Consider the following 21194-nt stretch of genomic DNA (forward strand, 5'->3'; position numbering starts at 1 on the left):
AGGACAGCAAAAAAAAGTGAAAAAGGTGTGAAAAAGTGGTAAAAAAGGAAAAATGGTTTGAATTGCAAAAGAAAGAGTGACAATGTGTCTCTCTAACCCCTTGAAAGAAGTGAATTACTCAATTGAGTCAAGAAATTGTGCCAAAATAAATCAAAAGAAGTGTTTAAGGGAAGATTGAACCCATTTGAACAAAAACATGTCCTACCTTTACCCAAAGCCTTCACTATGAATCCTCAAAAGCCCTATATGATCTTGAGTTGAGGGAAACCTACATTAGTAGATACTTACATAAGGGGCAAGCATATGGTACTTAGAGCTGGACTTAGGGCCTTTTCTTTGTGAGAGATGAGAGAGAAGTCCATTCACCTCGATTTGTCTGCAAATACTCTAAAAAGGTGAGGTTCACTTAGGGAAAGTCGAGGATGTGTGAGTTTGGGTTCCACAATGACCAAAGAAACTGAGAAAGGTTCTTTGATGAAATGTGTCAACTCTTGATGCTCTTGTGTCACACTTGATACACAAGTTTTCAAAAGTTTAAATGTGTTAATGATGCATTCGCATTGAGGGCAATTGTTAGTCCCAATTGATGTTTGTTGAGGTTACTTTAGGATAAACAAGAATTACTTGGGTGTTATCCATTGAGGGGTATGTCTCATTTTAGTTGCTTGAGGACAAGCAAGGGTTTAAGTTTGGGGGAGTTGATAACTTTGATTTCTACATGTTTTATACACATTCTCACCTAAGCTTTGTGCATTAACTGCCATAACTTAGTCCCAAAATGCTTACAAGTTGTGCTTGATTGCAGGTTTGAGTGACAAGATGACAAATACCAAAGATCGGCTAAAAAAGGAGTGAAAACTGCCAAGTGTCAAAAGACAACTGAAGTGGGGAACGAAATGACCTGTGCGGTCCGCACTGTTTTGTCACGCGGCCGCACAGGAGAGTTCAGAGGCTGGACAATTTCCAGTTCAACTTGCGCGTTCCGCACTGCTTTGCCACGCGGCCGCACAGGATAGTTCAGAGACTCAGAAATTCAAGGCAAAAGCCCACGCGGCCGCACACTTAATCAGTGCGGTCCGCGTGGATGAAGTTCAGAAACACCTTACGCGGCCGCGCGTCACATTTGTGAGGTCCGCGTCCCTAGTGTCAGAAGCAAGATATGACGACCCAAACCCCTACACGGTCGCGCGTCATTTGTGCGCGGTCCCGCGCCAGACCCTCAGGGATATTTTTGTCCGGTTTTTTCTGTGTAGTATAAATAGAACATTTTACTTTTTAGGTGCAGTTTTTCAGTTTTGGTTTTTATCAGATAGCAGCTGAACTCGAGACTTCATGGTTTTAGCCTATTTTGGGCAATTTCTTCTAGTATTAACGTGGATTTGAGTAGATTAACATTGTAGTTAATTATTATGTCAATTTCATCTACTATTTCTTCAATTTCTGTTTCTATTATGGCTAGCTAAACCCATTAGCTAGGATTATGGCTCAACCCTAGTGTGGGTAATTAATGGGTGTGATTGTTTAGTGCATGAATGATGTTGGGTATTTGTTATTTGGATTAATCTTATGTTTTCATTAAGATTTGGTGGTTGCAAACACTAAGTCTAGCTTAGTGAGTTTTGACTCTTCTTGAGAAAGAGAGTCTATGACCCCAAGATTAATTCCAACAAGGAATTGGGATGGACCCATGAGAATGGTAGTCCCAATTAACGGGTTAAACCTCGAGAGAGTAATTACCCAACTTGAACCATAAGTTGCTTGGGCAAATTGGCCTACCCAATTGGTCTCGAGAGAGGCAATTGGGCAAAATCACTCTCTCTACCGAGAGGTGTGAGAGTGGGTACAAAAGTGCAACGGTTATAGCATAAGTCCCATATTCATCATTCTTGCATTAGGAATCTCTACCCGTTAGTTGACCACCTAGGTACATGCCACGACCCTAGTGCCTTTCTCTATATTGCATACAACTTAGAATTTATATCTTAGCCACTTAGCTTTAAATTTGTAGTTGATAAATTGTAGTTGATAATCAAAAGAAAACCAAAAATGTTAGAAGATCAATTAGGAGCTAAAACATAGTCCTAGACCATAAAAACACTCAACTCCAAATTGAAGCTCCCTGTGGAAAATTGACCCCGATACCGCTATTGGGAAAAAGTATTAGCGCCCACTCTTCCCTAGGTTGAGTCCGCTGCGATCAGGTAGCACCGGTTCAGGAGAGTCACTCCACTGCCCCACCAGTTGATGAGCCAGTTCTTGAGCAGGCACCTGTCCCAACAGCACAACAGCAGCAGGCCGGGGACCAATCTGAGGTCCCCACCACTACAGAGGACTTAGGAGCCACTGACCAGCACAGGGTGACGGATGAGGCTTGAGGGGCCTTTCTATATCCTTTCTTTCATTTTGGTGCTTATTTTGATAGTTAGCATTGGGGACAATGCTAGCTTTTATTCGTGGGGGTGTGGCCCTACTATTTTGATTGACTGTTGGATTACTTGTATATATTCTTTTACTTTCAGCACATTCGTAGTTGTAGATGGCTTGTATATAACTGTTCATTCTAGATGCTCTTAAACAATCACGGGTTCGGGTCCGTTTACCCAAAACGTTGACCAAAGTCAAATTAATTCATTTTATAGTCCAAATTTATTATTTTTCACAGATTTCACATATAGGCTTTCCGGCTACGCGCCCGAACTGCGCACGCAAATCGAGGTGATGCGAAAAGAGGTTTTTAAGGCCTCAAAACATAGAATTTTCTTTTAAAACAAGGGATGACCTTTTGGGTCATCACATTCTCCACCTCTAAAACAACCGTTCATCCTCGAACGAACAGAAGAAGGAAGTACTTGAGTCGGGGAAAAGATGGGGATAATGGCTCCGCATATCGGACTCGGACTCCTAGGTCGATGCCTCAGCAGGCTGACCTATCCACTAAACACGAACAAAAGGAAAACTCTTTGATCTCAACTGACGAACCTGCTGGTCTAAAATAACTATCGTCTCCTCCTCATAAGACAAGTCCTTGTCCAACTGGACAATGCTGAAATCTAACACGTGGGATGCATCGCCGTGATACTTCCGAAGCATGGACACATGAAACACTGGATGCACAGCTGATAAGCTCGGCGGCAATGCAAGTCTATAAGCGACTTCTCCCTCTCGATTAAGAATCTCAAACGGGCCAATGAACCTAGGTCGAAGCTTGCCCTTCTTCCCAAATCTCATCGCGCCCTTCATAGGCGACACTCGAAGTAATACCCGTTCACCGACCATGAATGCCAAATCATGAACCTTGCGGTTGGCATAACTCTTTTTCCTGGAATGAGCTGTACGAAGCCTATCCTGAATAATCCTAACCTTGTCCAAGGCATCTTGAACTAGATATGTGCCCAACAACCGAGCCTCTCCCGGCTCAAACCATCCAACTAGCGACCGACACCGCCTACCATACAAAGCCTCATATGGAGCCATCTGAATATTCCACTGGTAGCTGTTGTTGTAGGCAAACTCACTAAAGGCAAAAGCTATCCCACGAGCCTCCAAAGTCAATGACACAAGCTCGGAGCATATCCTCCAAAATCTGAATAGTCTGCTCGGACTGCCCGTGAATCTCATCTAATGACTTAAAACAATTTATTAGAAGTTAAACTTATAATGGATGTTGAAGATTCAATCTAAAATGATTTTACGTACCTCTAATTGTGTCAAAGGCATAAACTTTAAGCATGTTGTTTCCAAAACTCTCTAATTGCTCATTCTGGATCAGCTCAGCAGAAATCACAACGGAAGGAGAACATCGATGTAACTCGATTAGCTGTAATGTCACACTATTTACGAATCCTTGAGGAATCTCTTCTAATTGACGGCAATTTCTGATAATTATGCGCTCAAGACATGGGAAATAATCATCAGTGGCTCTCCAATATCTAAGAAGCAACTCCTCAAGGAGCAAGAATTTCAGTTCAGGAAATCCCATCTGTGTTACTTCCCAGACAGATTCTCTTCCTATAGAGGCCTTTACGCACACAACTTCAACAAAGGCTGAATTCTTCAATTGGAGCACCTCGAGTTTGGGAAGCTTTCTTATGATTATCATGTGCTTCCACGATAGCCAAGTGGAACAAAGTGTCAGCTTTTTGAGATTTGGTGGGAAAGAATCTGGACGTGGAAGCCTAACATTCAAACCAGTTACGACAATGTAGTACGCTTCAATACTTAGAGATCCTCAAGCTCATGTAAATATGCAAGATTAACTAGGCATCTGGACTGATTTCATAGCTAAAAATCCCCAACTTTTTCACCTTTTTAATCCCTTCAAATAATTCTTTTCTGCACCAATGAAGACTCATTTTCCAAAACCCGGTACTTAACTTCATTAGCTGAATAAAAATTCATTGTTGTAGCTTGGAGATGCCTCAATTGAGACATTTCCCATATTCCATCTGATACATGGAAGCTCCCACCGCTTTCTTGAGCACAGTGACGGCAAATAAAAGTTTGGAAATTGGTAGATCATAAGGCATCTCAGGAGCCATCACAGCCAAATACCTTAAAAGACACTAGATTTACTACTTCAATAGGGAATGAACCTAATCTCACCGTCACCCACTACTAAAAATCCGAAAAAAAAGCAACCAAAATTTAAAAAAAGCGACTAAAGTTGGTCATTAAATTGGAGAATATAATTAAATAATTATTCTAAAAGGTTGTCGCTTTTTGGTCGATAATTTGGTCAAAATGTTGACCAGACTTGTCACACTTGCTTGGTCAAAGAAATATCGAAATTAGCGACCAAATTTGGTGGCTAAAGTGGGACCCACTTATAAATTTTTAATAATTATATTATTATTTAAATTTTTTTATAAAATATAATTTAAAATTAGCGACCAAAGTTGGTCGCTTACGAAAGGGGAAGCAGATAGAGACCAACTTTGGTCGCTAATCTGGGACCCAGTTATAAAATTTTAATAATTATATTATTATTTTAAAAAATTATAAAATATAAATAAATATAATTCAAAGTTAGCGACCAAAGTTGGTCGCTTACTAAAGGGGAAGCAGATAGAGACCAACTTTGGTCGCTAATCTGGGACCCAGTTCTAACGTTTAACAATTATATTATTATTTTAAATATTATATAAAATATAAATAAATCTTATTTAAATTTAGCGACCAACTTTGGTCGCTAATTTTAATTGTTTGGATAATTAGCGACCAACTTTGGTCGTTAATTTTAATTTCTGGATAATTAGCGATCAAAGTTGGTCTCTTTTCAGGTCAACATTGGTCAAAATTAAAAATTATTTTTGTTTTTACTATCTAAATAATACAAATGTAATCTGTTAATACTTTTGTAATACAAGGGATAAATACACTAAAATATATTCTAACATGCTATATATGTAGTTAAAGTAGTACAACGAAGCGTGTTTTATATATATATATAAAATTGAATCATCGACTTATAACCTACTCAGATGCATCGTTGAATATTAAAAATAAAACGACTCGACTTATATCAATTAATCTGTTATAATTGATTCATCGGCTTATAACCTAGCGATGAATGAATGTAATTCATTAACTCTGTTACAATACAAATAATGAATACAATATCATGTACTATAACATGCTATATATGTAGTTAAAGTAACACGAAGTGTGCATGTTATATATATACACACACTAACATATACTATAACAAGTTATATAAACGTTATAGTATTGCAGTGAAGTGTCTCTGTGTGTGTGTGTGTGTGTATATAGTGTATTATATATACTGAGTGCATAGTATACAAGCTATATTCGATATATATAGTATCGTATAGTATATAGTATTGTATATTATACTATGTATAGTATAGAATATGTATACTATATATATCGAGTATAGCTTGTATATGTATATGTATACATACTATACCACACACTATACTATACTATATATGTACATAATTTTAAATTGAATTAAAATCCTAAATTTTAATATTCAATATTTAATGTATAAAACCAAAATAGAAAAAAAAAGTTATTTAATTTTTTTAAAAATAGCGACCAACTTTGGTCGCTATTTTGGTCAAACGGTCAAAAATAGCGACCAACGTTGTTCGCTATTTTGGTCAAACAGTCAAAACCTAATTAGCTACCAAAATAGCGACCAATGTTGGTTGCTTTTTTGTAAATCCAGACTCAAAAACGGGTTTCCCCCTCCCATTCTCTTATTTTCTTCCCAAAATTTTCCCAAATTCTCTCTCAACACATTCCCCTCCCCTTCTCTATTTCCCTCACACAAATCAATTCCCCCACCCCGCGCCACCACTGTGACCGCCTGAGCCACCATCGGAGCTGCTGCTGCCACCGCTGTCGCTGCCCCTTTCTCTCCTTCTCCACCTAAAAAAAAACTTAGGTTTGAATTATAACCTTGAATCTTTATTATTTCTAGTTTTTGTTTCAATTATTTCAATATTGTAGTTTAAGGATATGAAGTAGTGTTTAAATTCTTTGAACATTGTATTTTATTGAGGATTAGGGTTTAGGTCTTGTTTTAGTTAGCTTTGTTAATTAGTTTTATTAACTAATTAGTTTAATTAGTGTTGAATTTAGTTTAGTTAGATTTGAATTATACTTTGTATTGTCTTGATAGTTTAGTTAGAATCTAGGGTTTAGGATATGAATTGTAATTTTTGTGTATGAATTGAACTTTTAGGATATGAATTGGACTTTTAGTTTATGTATTGGAATTTAAGTTTATAAATTGAAATTTTAGGATATGAATTGAACTTTTGTGGATATGAGTTGATGTCACTACCCGAATTTTCCACCATTGAGAGTCGTGATGACGCCTACTCGTATAAGCTAGGCAAGCCACGAAATATAAAAGAAATTCAATCTCTTTCCTTTTTAACTCCTTTTAACGAATTGAATTAACAGGTGATCAACATTTAAATAATAGCGAAAGATGAAATTAAGCGGAAGACTTAGACTAATATAATATCAAAATCAGTACGAAAATGCCAACATGCGTCTCTACCCAGAAACCGGTGCCACAATATCCACGGACTGTCTATGAATACTACATACAAATGTCTGAACAAGGAAATACAGTCTGTCTCGGAAACAAATAGAAACAGAACATATAAATAGATAGAAGAGAATGCGGGGCTTGCGGACGCCTGCAGGACTACCTCAGGATCTCTGAGTAGACTGAAGGCTGGCTCCCCAAGTGCTACTGTCCAAATGCTGCTCCGGTATCTGCACATAGTGCAGAGTGTAGCATCAGCACAACCGACCCCATGTGTTGGTAAGTGTCTGACCTAACCCCAGCGAGGTAGTGACGAGGCTAGGACCAGACTTCAAATAAACTTGTGCGGTTATATAATATACAGCAAAAAAATAATAAACAGGAATAAACAATGTAAATGGGAGGGGGTACATGCTACGGGAAACATATCAAATCCAACAGAAGCTAAAGAGTGACAAGAGAGAACAGTTCAAGTTCTACAACAAGTAATAATAACACTATTGCGGCACGCAACCCGATCCCTTTTCATTTAACACTGTTGCGACGTGCAACCCGATCCATTTATATTACTGTTGCGGCATGCAACCCGATCTAATATAACATTGTTACGGTGTGCAACCCGATTCAATATAACTTTGTTGCGGCGTGCAACCCGATCCAATATATAATAATGTTGTAGCGTGCAACTCGTTCCAATATATATAATAATGTTGCGGTGTGCAACCCGTTCCAATATATAATAATTTTGTGGTGCGCAACCCGATCCAATATATTTATATATCTTAAACTCAACCCTACCACGAGTCCCGGCAAGGGATCAACAATAAACTACACTATCCCGGCAAGGGAATTCAATAGTAAAAGTATATACATCCTGGCAAGGGAGAATCATCTATAACCAATCTTAACTCAATCCCTACTCATCTCAGCTAACACCAATACTCAATCATAATTACTTTCCACGAAAATAAACTAAATCCTTGCTCTATATCGAGAATCACCAATTAAAGCATCCCGTAGTATCATTTAAGAATGTGATGACCTTTTTTTAAATTGAATTATGTGTTTCTGAGGCCTTGAAAACCTCATTTAGTAACACTTCGATTTACGTGCGCAGTTCAGGCATGTAGCCGAAAAGCTTATATGTGAAAATCTATAAAAATGATAAATTTTGACTATAAAATAAGTTAATTTGACTTCGGTCAATGTTTTGGATAAATGGACCCGGACCCAAAAATATGGGACTTGGGCGTATGCCCGGAATCGAACTCCGAGGTCCCAAGCCCGAGAAATAAATTTTTAAAGAAAATTATTATCTTAAATTATTTAAAGGAATTTGAAATGAAATTTGATTAGAACATGATGGTATCGGGCCCGTATTTTGGTTCTGGTGCCCGGTACAGGTCTTATATATGATTTAAGATGATTATGTGGAATTTGGTGAAAAACGGATGTCATTTGACGTGATTCGGACCTAAATTGCAAAAATTTATATTTTAAGAAGTTTGAGGAAGTTCTTTGGTTTTGAGGTTTAATTCATTGTTATTGAGGTTATTTTGGCGATTTGATCGCATGGATAAGTTCGTATGATGTTGTTGAGTTAGTATCTATGTTTGGTTAGGAGCCCCGAGGGCTCGGATGTGTTTCGGAAGGTTTTGAACTTATGAAAAGTTGCAGGTTTTTGCTGTATAGTCAGTTGTATACCAAGTTTTTGAAGTGTGAGTTATGGTTGAGTTCAGTTGCATTCCTGGGTCATATTGTATCAGCAGAGGGTATACAGGTTGATTCGAAGAAGATTGAGGCAGTCAAGAACTGGCCTAGACCAGCATCAGCTACAGAGATTCGGAGTTTCTTGGGATTGGCAGGCTACTATCGTCGGTTCGTGGAGGGGTTTTCATCTATCGCAGCCCCGATGACCAGGTTGACCCAGAAGGGTGCCCAGTTCAGATGGTCGGACGAGTGTGAGGCAAACTTTCAGAAGCTCAAGACAGCTCTGACTACGGCACCGGTGTTGGTGTTGCCCACGGGTTCAGGCCTTATACAGTTTATGTGATGCATCTCGTATTGGACTCAGTGCAGTGTTGATGCAGGATGGCAAGGTCATTGCCTATGCTTCGCAGCAGTTGAAGATTCATGAGAAGAACTATCCGGTTCATGAATTAGAGTTAGCCGCCATTGTTCACGCGTTGAAGATTTGGAGGCATTATCTATATGGCGTGACATGTGAGGTGTTCACGGATCACAAAAGTCTTCAATATTTGTTCAAGCAAAAGGAGTTGAATTTGAGATAGAAGAGGTGGTTGGAGTTGTTGAAAGATTATGATATCACTATCTTATATCATTGATAAAAGGCCAATGTGGTGGCCGATGCTTTGAGTAGGAAGTCAGCCAGTATGGGCAGTCTTGCTTATATTCCGGTCGGTGAGAGACCGTTTACTTTGGATGTTTAGGCTTTGGCCAATCAGTTCGTGAGGTTGGATGTTTCTGAGCCCAGCCGTGTGTTAGCTTGCACAGTCGCTCGCTCTTTATTATTGGAGCGTATCCGAGATCGGTAGTATGATGATCCCCATTTGTGTGTTCTCAGAGACACGATGCAGCACGGAGGTGCCAAGAAGGTTACCTTGATGATGGAGTTTTGATATTGCAGGGTCGAGTTTGTGTGCCTAATGTAGATGGGCTTCGAGAGTTGATTTTAGAGGAGGCCCATAGTTCTCGGTGCTCTATTCATCCGGGCGCCACGAAGATGTATCAGGATTTGCAGCAGCATTATTGGTGGTGGAGAATGAAGAAGGGTATCGTTGCATATGTGTCTCGATTTTTGAATTGTCAGGAGGATAAGTACAAGGCTTTGAATTGTCGGTCTCCGATTGCCGGGAGAGGCTCAGTTATTAGGTACTGAACTAGTTCAAGATGCCTTGGACAAGGTTAGGATTATTCAGGATAGGCTTCGTACAGCTCAGTCCAAGCAAAAGAGTTGTGTCGACCGTAGGGTTCGAGATTTGGCTTTCATGGTCGGTGAGCAGGTATTGCTTCGAGTGTCTCCTATGAAGGGCGTGATGAGATTTGGGAAGAAGGGCAAGCTTAGCCCTAGGTTCATTGGCCCGTTTGAGATTCTTGATCTAGTGGGAGATGTGGCTTATAGACTTGCATTGCTACCGAACTTATCAGCCGTGCATCCAGTGTTTCATGTGTCCATGCTTCGGAAATATCACGGCGATCCATCCCACGTGTTAGATTTCAACAATGTCCAGTTGGACAAGGACTTGTCATATGAGGAGGAGCCGTTAGCTATTCTAGACCGGCAGGTTCGTTAGTTGAGGTCGAAGAGTTTTCCTTCTGTTCGTGTTCAGTGGAGAGGTCAGCCTCCTAAGGTAACGACCTGGGAGTTCGAGTCCGATATGCGGTGCCGTTATCCCCATCTTTTCCCTGACTCAGGTACTTCCTTCTTATGTCCGTTCGAGGACGAATGATTGTTTTCAGAAGTGTAGAATGTGATGACCTTGCTTTTAAATTGAATTCTGTGTTTCTGAGGCCTTGAAAACCCCATTTAGCATCACCTCGATTTGTGTGCACAGTCCAGGCGTGTAGCATGAAAGCTTATATTTGAAAATCTGTAAAAAACATTGATAAATTTTGACTATAAAATGAGTTAATTTGACTTCGGTCAATGTTTTTGGGTAAACGGACCCGGACCCATGATTTGACGATCCCGGAGGGTCCGTAGAAAAATATGGGACTTGGGCGTATGTCCGGAATCGAATTCCAAGGTCCCAAGCCCGAGAAATGAATTTTTAAAGAAAATTATTTTCTGAAATTGTTTAAAAGAATTGAAATAAAATTTGATTAGAACATGATGGTATCGGACCCATATTTTGGTTCCGGTGCCCGGTACAAGTCTTATATATGATTTAAGATGATTATGTATAATTTGGTGAAAAACGGATGTCATTTGACGTGATTCGGACCTAAATTACAAAAATTTATGTTTTAAGAAGTTTGAGGAAGTTCTTTGGTTTGAGGTTTAATTCGTTGTTATTGAGGTTATTTTGGCGATTTGATCGCACAGATAAGTTCGTATTATGTTGTTGAGTTAGTACGTATGTTTGGTTAGGAGGCCCGAGGGCTCGATTGTGTTTCAGAAGGTTTTGGACTTATGAAAAGTTGCAGGTTTTTGCTGTTCAGTGCCTAGGGATTTTGTTCTTCGCGTTCGCGTGGGTTCACTCACGAATGCGTAAGGAAAATTTCCCATGAGCCAAACTTCTTCTTCGCGAACACGAAGCTGCAGTCGCGAATGCGAGGCTAAGGAGGGATACCTTTCGCGAACACGACACACCTCACACGAACGCGATGGCTAGTGAGCCTGGGCAAGGGGATGGGCATTTTACCTACGCGAACGCGACCCATTGGACGCGAACGCGAGGCTCGAGGAGTTTCTTCTTCGCGAACGCGAGCTGGCTTCTGCCAACGCGAAGGCTTATCAGGCCTAACTCATTGCAAACGCATTGAGTTTATCGCAAACGCGATGAGTAATTTCGCCCAGTTATTTTAAAAGACCAGAACAGTAGCCATTACGGGATTTACACCAAAACTCATAATTTCTTCATCTTAACTCCAAATTGGGCGGCTTTTGAAAGGGGATTCCACCACCAATTCATAGGTATGTAATCTTAGACTCATTTTCTTCAATTTTCATTAACACCCATTAGATTTCTAGGCTTAAATCATGTAATTAAGGGTAGAAAATTAGGAATTTGGGTAGAGTTCGGGCTTTTTGATTATTTGTGATTTAGACCTCATTTTGGGGTCGAATTTGAAAACAATATACATATTCGGACTCTTGGGTGAATGGGTGATCGGGTTTTGGTCCGAACCTCGTGTTTTGACCAAGCGGGCCCGGGGTCAATTTTTGACTTTTTGGGAAGAATGATTAAAAAGCTATAATTAAGCATTGGAATTGGATTGTTTAGCGTTTATTGATGTTATGAAGTCGATTATGTATAGATACAATTGATTTGGAGCCGAATTCGAAAGTAAAGGTGGTGTTTGAGGCTTGAGTTGGTCGTGTTAGTTCAGGGTAAGTGTTTGGTCTAACCTTAGCTTGAGGGATTAGGAGTCGAGTCCTATTTTCTATGTGATAATTTTTGAGTACGACGTATAGGTATGGTGTCGAGTATCTATACGTTGGTGTCAAGCAAGCCCGTGAGTCTTATATTGTAATTTTCATGACTTTGTTGTATTATTTATGCTTTAGAGTTGATTTCTATTTGTTGTGAGAAGTTTGTGGAAGGAATTGTGACCTTTGAACATCGAGGAGCATTGGCTCAAGTTATACTATGAACTGTGAAAGTATATGAGTTGATTGAACCCTTTGGAGCATTGGCTCAAGTGGTAAAGTGAGTTGTGAAGTAAAAGTGAATAAGAGAAAAAAGTCACAAAATTGTTCCCTTGCCGGGATATTGTTGCTTTATTGGTTATCTCCCTTGCTGGGATGTTGATATTATTGATGTTGCTCCCTTGTCGGGACTTAATTGTTAAATTGTTGTTCCCTTGCCGGGATTCTTGTTATAATCTTATTTATTCGCTTGCCCCATTGTTTGTGATTGTTGTTTGGGTGAGGAAGAGTGTTAAAACACGAAGGGTGATGTCGTATATTGTTTATGTTGTGAGGAAGAGTGTAAGCACGAAGGGTGATGCCGTATACAATTATGAGGAAAGAGAGTAAAGCACGAAGGGTGATGTCGTGTTGTACGATGTACATTCCGTGCTGATTTTATTGATTCTATGGTGAGGAAAGAGAGTAAAAGCACGAAGAGTGATGTCGTACACACTTTTATTATATAATTGCTTTGGTGAGGATGAGAGTAAAAGCACGAAGGGTAATGCCGTGCATTTGTGGATTTCTGATTCTTTGTTGATATCTGAGTTATGCTGTTCTTTCATTACTTGATGTATTTCTATTCGGAATTGTTATCTCCCTCACAACATGCTCCCCCTCCCATATTGACTGGTTATTTCTGTATTTCTTTTTCGCTATATATATTTGAACTGCATAGGTTTATTTGGTAGTCTGGTCCTAGCCTCGTCACTACTTCACCGAGGTTAGGCTAGGCACTTACCAGCACATGGGGTCGGTTGTGCTGATACTACACTCTGCACTATGTGCAAATTCCGGAGCAGTTTTTAGACCATAGTGTGGAGGCTACCTTTAGTCCACGTGGAGATCCAAGGTAGACCTGCAAGCGTCCACAGGCCCTGGCGTCTCCCTCTATCCCTACTTTCCTATTTCATTTTCCTTACATTCAGAAACAGTGTATTATTATTTCTTCAGACTTTGTATGTAGTAAATCTTAGACCGTTTGTGATACTGTGACACTAGGGTTTTGGTGGTTAAGACTTAAGTATTTGTAATAGATGTAGATTTCAGACATTTAATTGTTATCGTCCGCTTAATTATTTAAAGTTCCACTGTTTTCATGTTATCGACTTATATTTGTTAAAAGGAAGTAATTTGATAATGAAGTAAGTAGTTAAGGATTGGCTTGCTTAGCTCTCATTAGTAGGCTCCATCACGACTCCTGAGAGATGGGAAATCCGGGTCGTGACAAAGAACACAACAAATATCAATTTAAGACTTACGGTCATGCTCGACACCAACGTATAGATACTCGTCACCATGCCTATACGTCGTACTCAACAAGAAGCAAATAGCAAATAGGACACAACTCCTAATCCCTCAAGGTAAGGTTAGACCGAACACTTACCTCGAACTTTCACGACCAACTCAAGCCTCAAACATCGCCTTTCCTTTCGAATTCGGCTCCAAATCAATTGTATCTATACATAATTGACTTCATAACATCAATAAGCGCTAAACAATCCAATTCCAATGCTTAATTATAGCGTTATGATCATTCTTCCCAAAAAATAAAAAATTGACCCCAGGCCCGCTTGGTCAAAACACGAGGTTCGGATTAAAACCCGACTACCTATTCCCCCACGAACCCAAATATATAATTTGTTTTCAAATCCGACCCCAAAATGAGGTCAAATTCCCAAATAATCAAAAATCCCTAACTCTATCCAAATCCCTAATTTTCTACCCTTAATCACATGTTTTAGGCCTAGAAATCTAGTGGGTGTTGATAAAAATGGAAGAAAACAAGTTAAAGATTACTTACCCAAGAGGTTATGGTGAAGAAGTTCTTCAAAAATCGCCCAAGAGGTGTGGAGAAGATGAAGTTTGTGAAAAATAATGAAAATCCCGTAATATTTTCTGTTTTTGGAACTTAAAATAACTGGGCGAAATTACTCATCGCGTTCGCGACAGGTCCATCGCGTTCGCAATGGGTTAGGCCTGCTAGGCCTTCGCGTTTGCGGAAGACTTCTCGCGTTCGCAGAGAAATGACCCCTCGAGCCTTCGAGTTCGCGTCCATATGGTCGCGTTCGCGTAGGTTTAATGCCCCACCCCCTGCCCAGCCTCAATTAGCCTTCGCGTTCGCGTTACCAGACCCGCGTTCCCGAAGGAAAGACCCCCAACGCCTCGGTTCGCGACCTGGGTTTTGCGTAGAAGGAATTTCCTTCAGCATAATTAACACATCACGTTTGCAAGGGTCCTCTCGCGAACGCAAGGAAGGAAATATCAGAATACCAACAACTGAAAACCTGCAACTTTTTAAGAGTTTAAAACCTTCCGAAACACATCCGAAACTCACCCGAGCCCTCGGGGATCCAAACCAAACATACGTACTAACTCAAAAACACCATATGAACTTATCTGTGCGATCAAATCGCCAAATTAACATCGAATTAAACCTCAAAATCAATGAATTATTTCAAACTTCTTAAAACATCAAATTTTGCAATTTAGGTCCGAATCACGTCAAATGACATCCGTTTCTTACCAAACTTCACAGAGTTATCTTAAATCGCTTATAAGACCTGTATCGAGCACCGAAACCAAAATACAGGCCCGATACCAATATGTTCTAATCAAAGTTCATTTCAAATTCCTTTAAACAGTTTCAGAAAATAATTTTATTTAAAAATTTATTTCTCGGGCTTGGGACCTCGAAATTTGATTCCGGGCATACACTCAAGTCCCATATTTTCCTACGGATCCTCTAGGACCGTCACATCATCGGTCCGGGTCTGTTTACCCAAAACGTTGACCGAAGTCAAGTTAACTCATTTTATAGTCAAAACTTATCATTTTTCATAGATTTTCATATTTAGGCTTTCCGGCTACACGCCCGTACTGTGCACTCAAATCGAGGTGATGCAAAATGAGGTTTTCAAGGCCTCGGAATACATAATTCAATTTAAAAGCAAGCGATGACCTTTTGGGTATTAATTGAACTTTTGTGGATATGAGTTGAACCTTTAGGATATGAATTGAACCTTTAGGATATGAATTGAAATTTTTGTGTATGAATTGAACTTTTAGGATATGAATTGAGCCTTTAGGATATGAATTGGACTTTTAGTTTATGTATTGGAATTTTAGTTTATAAATTGAAATTTTAGGATATGAATTGAACTTTTGTGGATATGAGTTGAACCTTTAGGATATGAATTGAACCTTTAGGATATGAATTGGACTTTTAGTTTATGTATTGGAATTTTAGATTACTAGTTCCTCGGCACGTGCATTGCACGTGTATGCCGAGTTATGTTGTACATAATTCTCATAGAATAATATTAATAAAAATAATTATCTAAATATTTTTAGCCATTATAGCAAAGTGTTATTATAAAAATATATAATAGAGCATATATATAAGAAGAAAATTTCGTTCCAAAAGAAAACCGCTATAGTGAAGTCTTGTTATCGAGGATGGTTGTTATAGAGAAGTTTGATTGTACATGAGAAAATAAATTATAAAGTTTTGTGAATGTATAATGTAGATCGTCGTATACTGACTTTTTTATCGAGGTCAAAGATAATTGGATATTTGAACCTATAAAGATGAACAATCAAGATTTAATTAGATACATGTGATTTTTTTTTACTTGTTTTAATTTATTAGGTACAAATTAAATCATAGTGTACCTAGTCATATATTTGTGTTTAAAAATTTACTTAATATGCATAAATAATATTTTCAGAATCCAGAACTCATAACTTATAAGGTAACGTTAATTTCTTCCTATTTGTTAAAGTTTACCCTTTAATATTTTCAACCTCTTTGGATATCAAAGAAATACTTTACATTTTGTTCTAAAACACATCAATACAGGAGAAAAATGGATCTTAGGTTATAATGTAAATATTCTCACTTGAATATAAATATATAACTACAAGTCTAGAGAAATCACCAAAATTCATATTATTCACATTTTTTGTCGTCAAGCATGCTGTATATAACGTTAATACTTTATGCTCTCTCACAAAGACATCAAAATTTATGATAAAAGATCAGCAACCTTTATATAATATTTAAATATAAATTTTATTTATTTTTATGAGCATTTTCAAGTATTAATGTAAGCCTACTTCACATCTTGCAACCTTAAAAATATAATATTTCACATAATTTCATGCATGTTGATAAGTTGATATAGAACCCGTTTTATACCGTTTCAACCTCTCCAAATAATGGTCTGACATAGGAGAATTCTTGCCAAGGTCATGTAATAATATTACTTTAATGTAATTTTACCTGAACACTATTTTCCCTTAGAGTCGTGTCTTTTGATTTCCTTTCTAATCTTCTTATTTCCAAGGCTGTTTGGTCGATGACTAAGCAATGTGTGAGATAATATCCTTCAAAGGTCAATTTCCCAACGCTCTGGCCTTTCAGGTAGAAGGTAATTATCTACTTTTTGGCAAAAGCTTTCTTTATTTTTTTTGTCCTAAGAAGTTTCTTACTATTTATGAAAGACAAATGTTAACCAAAATAAAATATTTAATGATGAAAACTATTTTTAAAAAGTACCGTTGCAAACATCGACTATACAATAACAACAACATCCCAATATAAACATCGGCGACTATAATAAAAGATTTTCTTTCACTCTCTATATTGTCTTTTGACAATTTCCAAGAGAACTGTGACTAATCTCCTTTTGCTTGACTTTGGACTGCATCTCTCTGCTTGTAGCATTTTCGCACGATCTGGCCGGTTCCCATTGAGATAGATGAGTCTTCATTCTATAACTAAATAGCCAAAATTCACACTTAACTTGAATGGATGTGACTGTTAATGAATGAGTGCTTGGACTATTTATAAGGTCACAATTATTTTATACGAATAGTATTAAGTTATTTAGAAGGGCATTTTAGTAATTCAACTTTTAACTTTTGAGGTTCCCACATTTATAATATAGATAGATATAGATATAGATAAATTGAAATTTTAGGATATGAATTGAACTTTTGTGGATATGAGTTGGACCTTTAGGATATGAATTGAACCTTTAGGATATGAATTGAAATTTTTGTGTATGAATTGAACTTTTAAGATATGAATTGAAATTTTTGTGTATGAATTGAACTTTTAAGATATGAATTGAGCCTTTAGGATATGAATTAATATTTTGTGGATATGAATTGAAATTTAGGATTGCGGGAGGATTTTGTAGAAGGGGTTGATGACCTTATTAGACATGCAATGGAACTTCCACCAAGAATAACTTAGATACAGTACCTGACAGAGTGAGTCTTTAATTGTTGTTCTCATTAGCGACAATGATGATGAGAAGGCAATGACATGTGTTTCAAACAGTGATGGTGTAGGTAGGAATTTAACATTTCCTAAACAGATAAAAGAAGAGGTTATAGGGGAATTCTTTACTTTATTTTCCAAGAGGAAAAGAAGTTTAATTGAGAGTGACAAAGTTGATGGTAATGGAAAATTGTCCATTGCTCATGGCAGTTCACATAAAACGGGGATCATAAGACTTTGTGATGACAAAGACGAAAGGAAATTTTATTCTCAACTTTCTTTCAAGTCTGATCCGCAAAAGCTTAATGAGATTGGTGATATTTCTTCGAATTCAGACAATGATTTGAGAGACAAAAGTATGAAAATGCTAAAGGTAAAACGCTTCAATATAATAGGGAATGAACCTAATCTCATCGTCACCAAGTCCAGCACTCTAACAAGTTTAAAATGGACTAGTCCTAAATCGCGAGGCCTAGTCTCTATGGAAGAGTAATGAATAGAACGTGTTTTGCTATAAGTAAGATCATCAAAAAGAATGGGATAAAACGAACCTCGTTTTGAACGAACAACTGACACCCACCTACGACCTTGAGGACAAAAGCCTATGTGTCTCTTAGAAATTGGGAGTTCTGCAACATATAAAAGACTCTCGCTTTCGGCTGTTGGGCTTTAAAGACTTTAAGCATTGGACTTTAAAGTCTAAGAGGGTGAATTGGGAAATGGTGGGAAATAAAATGGAGGGAAAATGAAAATTTGAATTAAGTGAGTTTTTGTCATGAACTTTGTACCACATTGGTGAAAGACAACTACACTTGTGTGTATAAATATAGGATCACTTCTTACAACTCTTAAAAGGAGTTGAAGAGAATAAACCCTCGCGCCGTCGTCGTCGCTCGCTCGGCTTTCGGCTTTCGGCTTTGTCAAATGATCGATAAGATTATTTTTTGGACAAAATTTATTTAATTAATTATTTAATAATTAATTAAATGCCAGATCACTGCTGAAGATTCAGAAGTATAGTCTGGCCGCGGTCCCGGCGTAACCGCGGTAGGACCGCGCCAGAACCCTTCTGCAGATTCAGAGGGCCACTCTGGCCGCGGTCCTGGCGTAACCGCGGTAGGACCGCGGCGGGCGGCAGAAACTTCTGAAAAGGCACCTTTTCCAGAACAAACATCACGCCTCTTCCAATAATTACCTATAAATTCTGAGGCATGGCTTCGGTTTTAATATACCAAAAACATTACAGAACTTCCTTCTTTCTGAAAATACTGCATTCTAATTTGCAGTCTCTCTCTCTCAAATTTGTAAGTGTGATTTTGCTCCGTTCTTTGAGTTCGTTGGTATCCTGCAGTTTGTATTGCCACTGTTGCAGGAATGTTTATTCCGTTTCATCCTCGGAGGATTTAATCCATTACCTTGGCAACGTGTGAGGGGGTTAAAATTCCTTACGGACGCACAAGCAAATTGTGGACTCGGAATATTTCTTATAGTTTATATATTCTATTTCTTCTTCCTCTTGTTTTTTCCTTAACAGTGTTGATTTTGGTTAATACCCGTTGCCTAACAGCTTAAGGAATTTTAAAAAAAAATCCGGCAGCGTGGTTTTGCACTATTATTCCTGTGTTGGTTTTTGCACTGTTATTGCTGCATTTTCTGGACTGCAGCGTGTCTTTGTGTTTAATTGTGTTTGCTGCAGGTGTTTGTTTAAATTCTGCAGGTGTTTGTCTAATTTTGAAACGATTTAAAAGAGAAAAAAATTGTGATTTGGAATAAAGGAAAAAGGAACATTGTTTACTGCCGCTTCATATTTTGTTGTTCCTTGAAATTTATTTTGTTTAAAAATAAAGGAAAAAGGAAAAAAAATCGTTTACTGTTGCTTCTATCCAATTTGGTTTCAATCGTTTCTTGCTTCTGATTGGTTAAAACTATTATCTATATTTTGTATACTGGTTTGGAGACTAAAACCTTCGTGCTTTCTACTCCAATAATTGTTCTGTCCGGTTTAAAGTATAACAAAACTTTACCGGAATAAGAAACGTACGGGTTTGAAGTATATAAAAACTTCACCATTGTTACGTGTTGTGTGTTTGGTTTGGTATTCAGTTTGAAGATATCAACGCTTCACTGATTTAACAAAGTTCTGTTTTGTTTCCAACTCTACAGAAACATGTCGAATGAAACCAAACTAATGGAAATGGTGCGGGAACGGGTGCTACTATTACGAGTGTTGCTGCCTCGTCAAGTCGTTCAACTCCTGCTCATGCTATGGCACCAGCAGAAAAACCCGAAATGTTTTCCGGTATTGACTTCAAACGTTGGCAAATGAACATGCTCTTCTATCTGACTACGTTGAGTTTGCAGCGATTCATCAAGGAGGATCCTCCGGTCCTGGCTGAAGGCACTCCGGATGACGAACGATTTGTGGTAACTGAAGCATGGAAACATTCTAATTTCTTGTGCAAAAACTACATTTTGAGTTGTTTGAAAGATAGCTTGTACAATAGCTATAGTGTCATGGAAACTTCAAAAGCATTATGGAATGCGCTTGAGAAGAAGTACAAGACTGAGGATGCCAGACTTAAGAAGTTTGTGACTGCAAGGTTTTTGGATTTCAAAATGATTGACACTAGGTCGGTCATAACTCAAGTTCAAGAATTACAAGTCATTGTGCATGATCTCCTTGCTGAAGGTATGACCCGAATCAATAATTTTATTAATAAGATTTATCGTGTTATTAATTATGAATTTATTATTGAAGGTATGGTCATAAATGAGGCATTTCAAGTCGCCGCTTTCATTGAGAAGTTACCTCCATTATGGAAGGACTTTAAGAACTATCTAAAACACAAGCGGAAGGAGATGACACTTGAAGACTTGATTGTTCGTTTGAGGATAGAAGAAGACAATAAAAATGCTGAAAAGAAGTCATGTGGAAACTCGACAATAATAAGGGCTAACATTGTTGAGGAGGCGCCACAAAATAAGAAGAGAAAGAAGGCTTCTGGACCAAAGAATTACCCAAGCAAGAAAAAGTTCAAGGGTAATTGCCACATCTGTGGAAAATCTGGGCATAAGGTCGTGGATTGTCGTGCACCAAAGAATGATAAGAAGAAGAAAAATCAAGCTAACATGGTTGAAAATGCTTAAGAAATGGAGGACTTGTGTGCAATGTTGTCTGAAAGCAACTTGGTAGGAAATCCTAAAGAATGGTGGATTGATTCTGGAGCCACCCGCCATGTTTGTGTTAACAAGGAGTTATTTTCTTCCTATGCCTCCGTAGGACCCGACGAGACAATTTTCATGGGAAATTCGTCTACAGCCAAAATTGAAGGAGTTGGCAAGATTGCGTTGAAGATGACGTCGGGAAAAATTGTGACTCTAAACCAAGTTCTCCATGTTCCAGAAATTCGCAAGAATCTTGTGTCTACCTCACTTCTTGTAAAGAATGGATTCAAATGTATTTTTGTTTCTAATAGTGTTGTACTAAGTAAGAATGATGTGTATGT

At 38.2% G+C, this 21194-nt stretch overlaps 1 protein-coding gene across 1 annotated transcript; it reads left to right on the forward strand.

The window, feature by feature from the left end:
• Nucleotides 1-19953: 19953 nt before the first annotated feature.
• Nucleotides 19954-20835, forward strand: LOC142180691 (uncharacterized). The gene is made up of 3 exons (XM_075252740.1): nucleotides 19954-20377; nucleotides 20447-20649; nucleotides 20764-20835. The coding sequence occupies exons 1-3, from the start codon at nucleotides 19954-19956 to the stop codon at nucleotides 20833-20835; spliced, it is 699 nt and encodes a 232-aa protein (XP_075108841.1).
• The last annotated feature ends 359 nt before the right edge of the window (nucleotides 20836-21194 follow it).

The sequence above is a fragment of the Nicotiana tabacum genome, chromosome 5, assembly GCF_000715075.1.
Source record: "Nicotiana tabacum cultivar K326 chromosome 5, ASM71507v2, whole genome shotgun sequence".
Classification (NCBI taxonomy): Eukaryota; Viridiplantae; Streptophyta; class Magnoliopsida; order Solanales; family Solanaceae; genus Nicotiana; species Nicotiana tabacum.

Excerpts from the sequence above, each read along its gene's own strand:
- LOC142180691 (XM_075252740.1), top strand. The coding sequence starts at position 19,954 with ATGGCACCAGCAGAAAAACCCGAAATGTTTTCCGGTATTGACTTCAAA. Across the intron at positions 20,378-20,446 it reads GCATGATCTCCTTGCTGAAG|GTATGGTCATAAATGAGGCA; the intron begins GTATGACCCGAA and ends TTATTATTGAAG. Across the intron at positions 20,650-20,763 it reads CAATAATAAGGGCTAACATT|GTCGTGGATTGTCGTGCACC; the intron begins GTTGAGGAGGCG and ends TCTGGGCATAAG.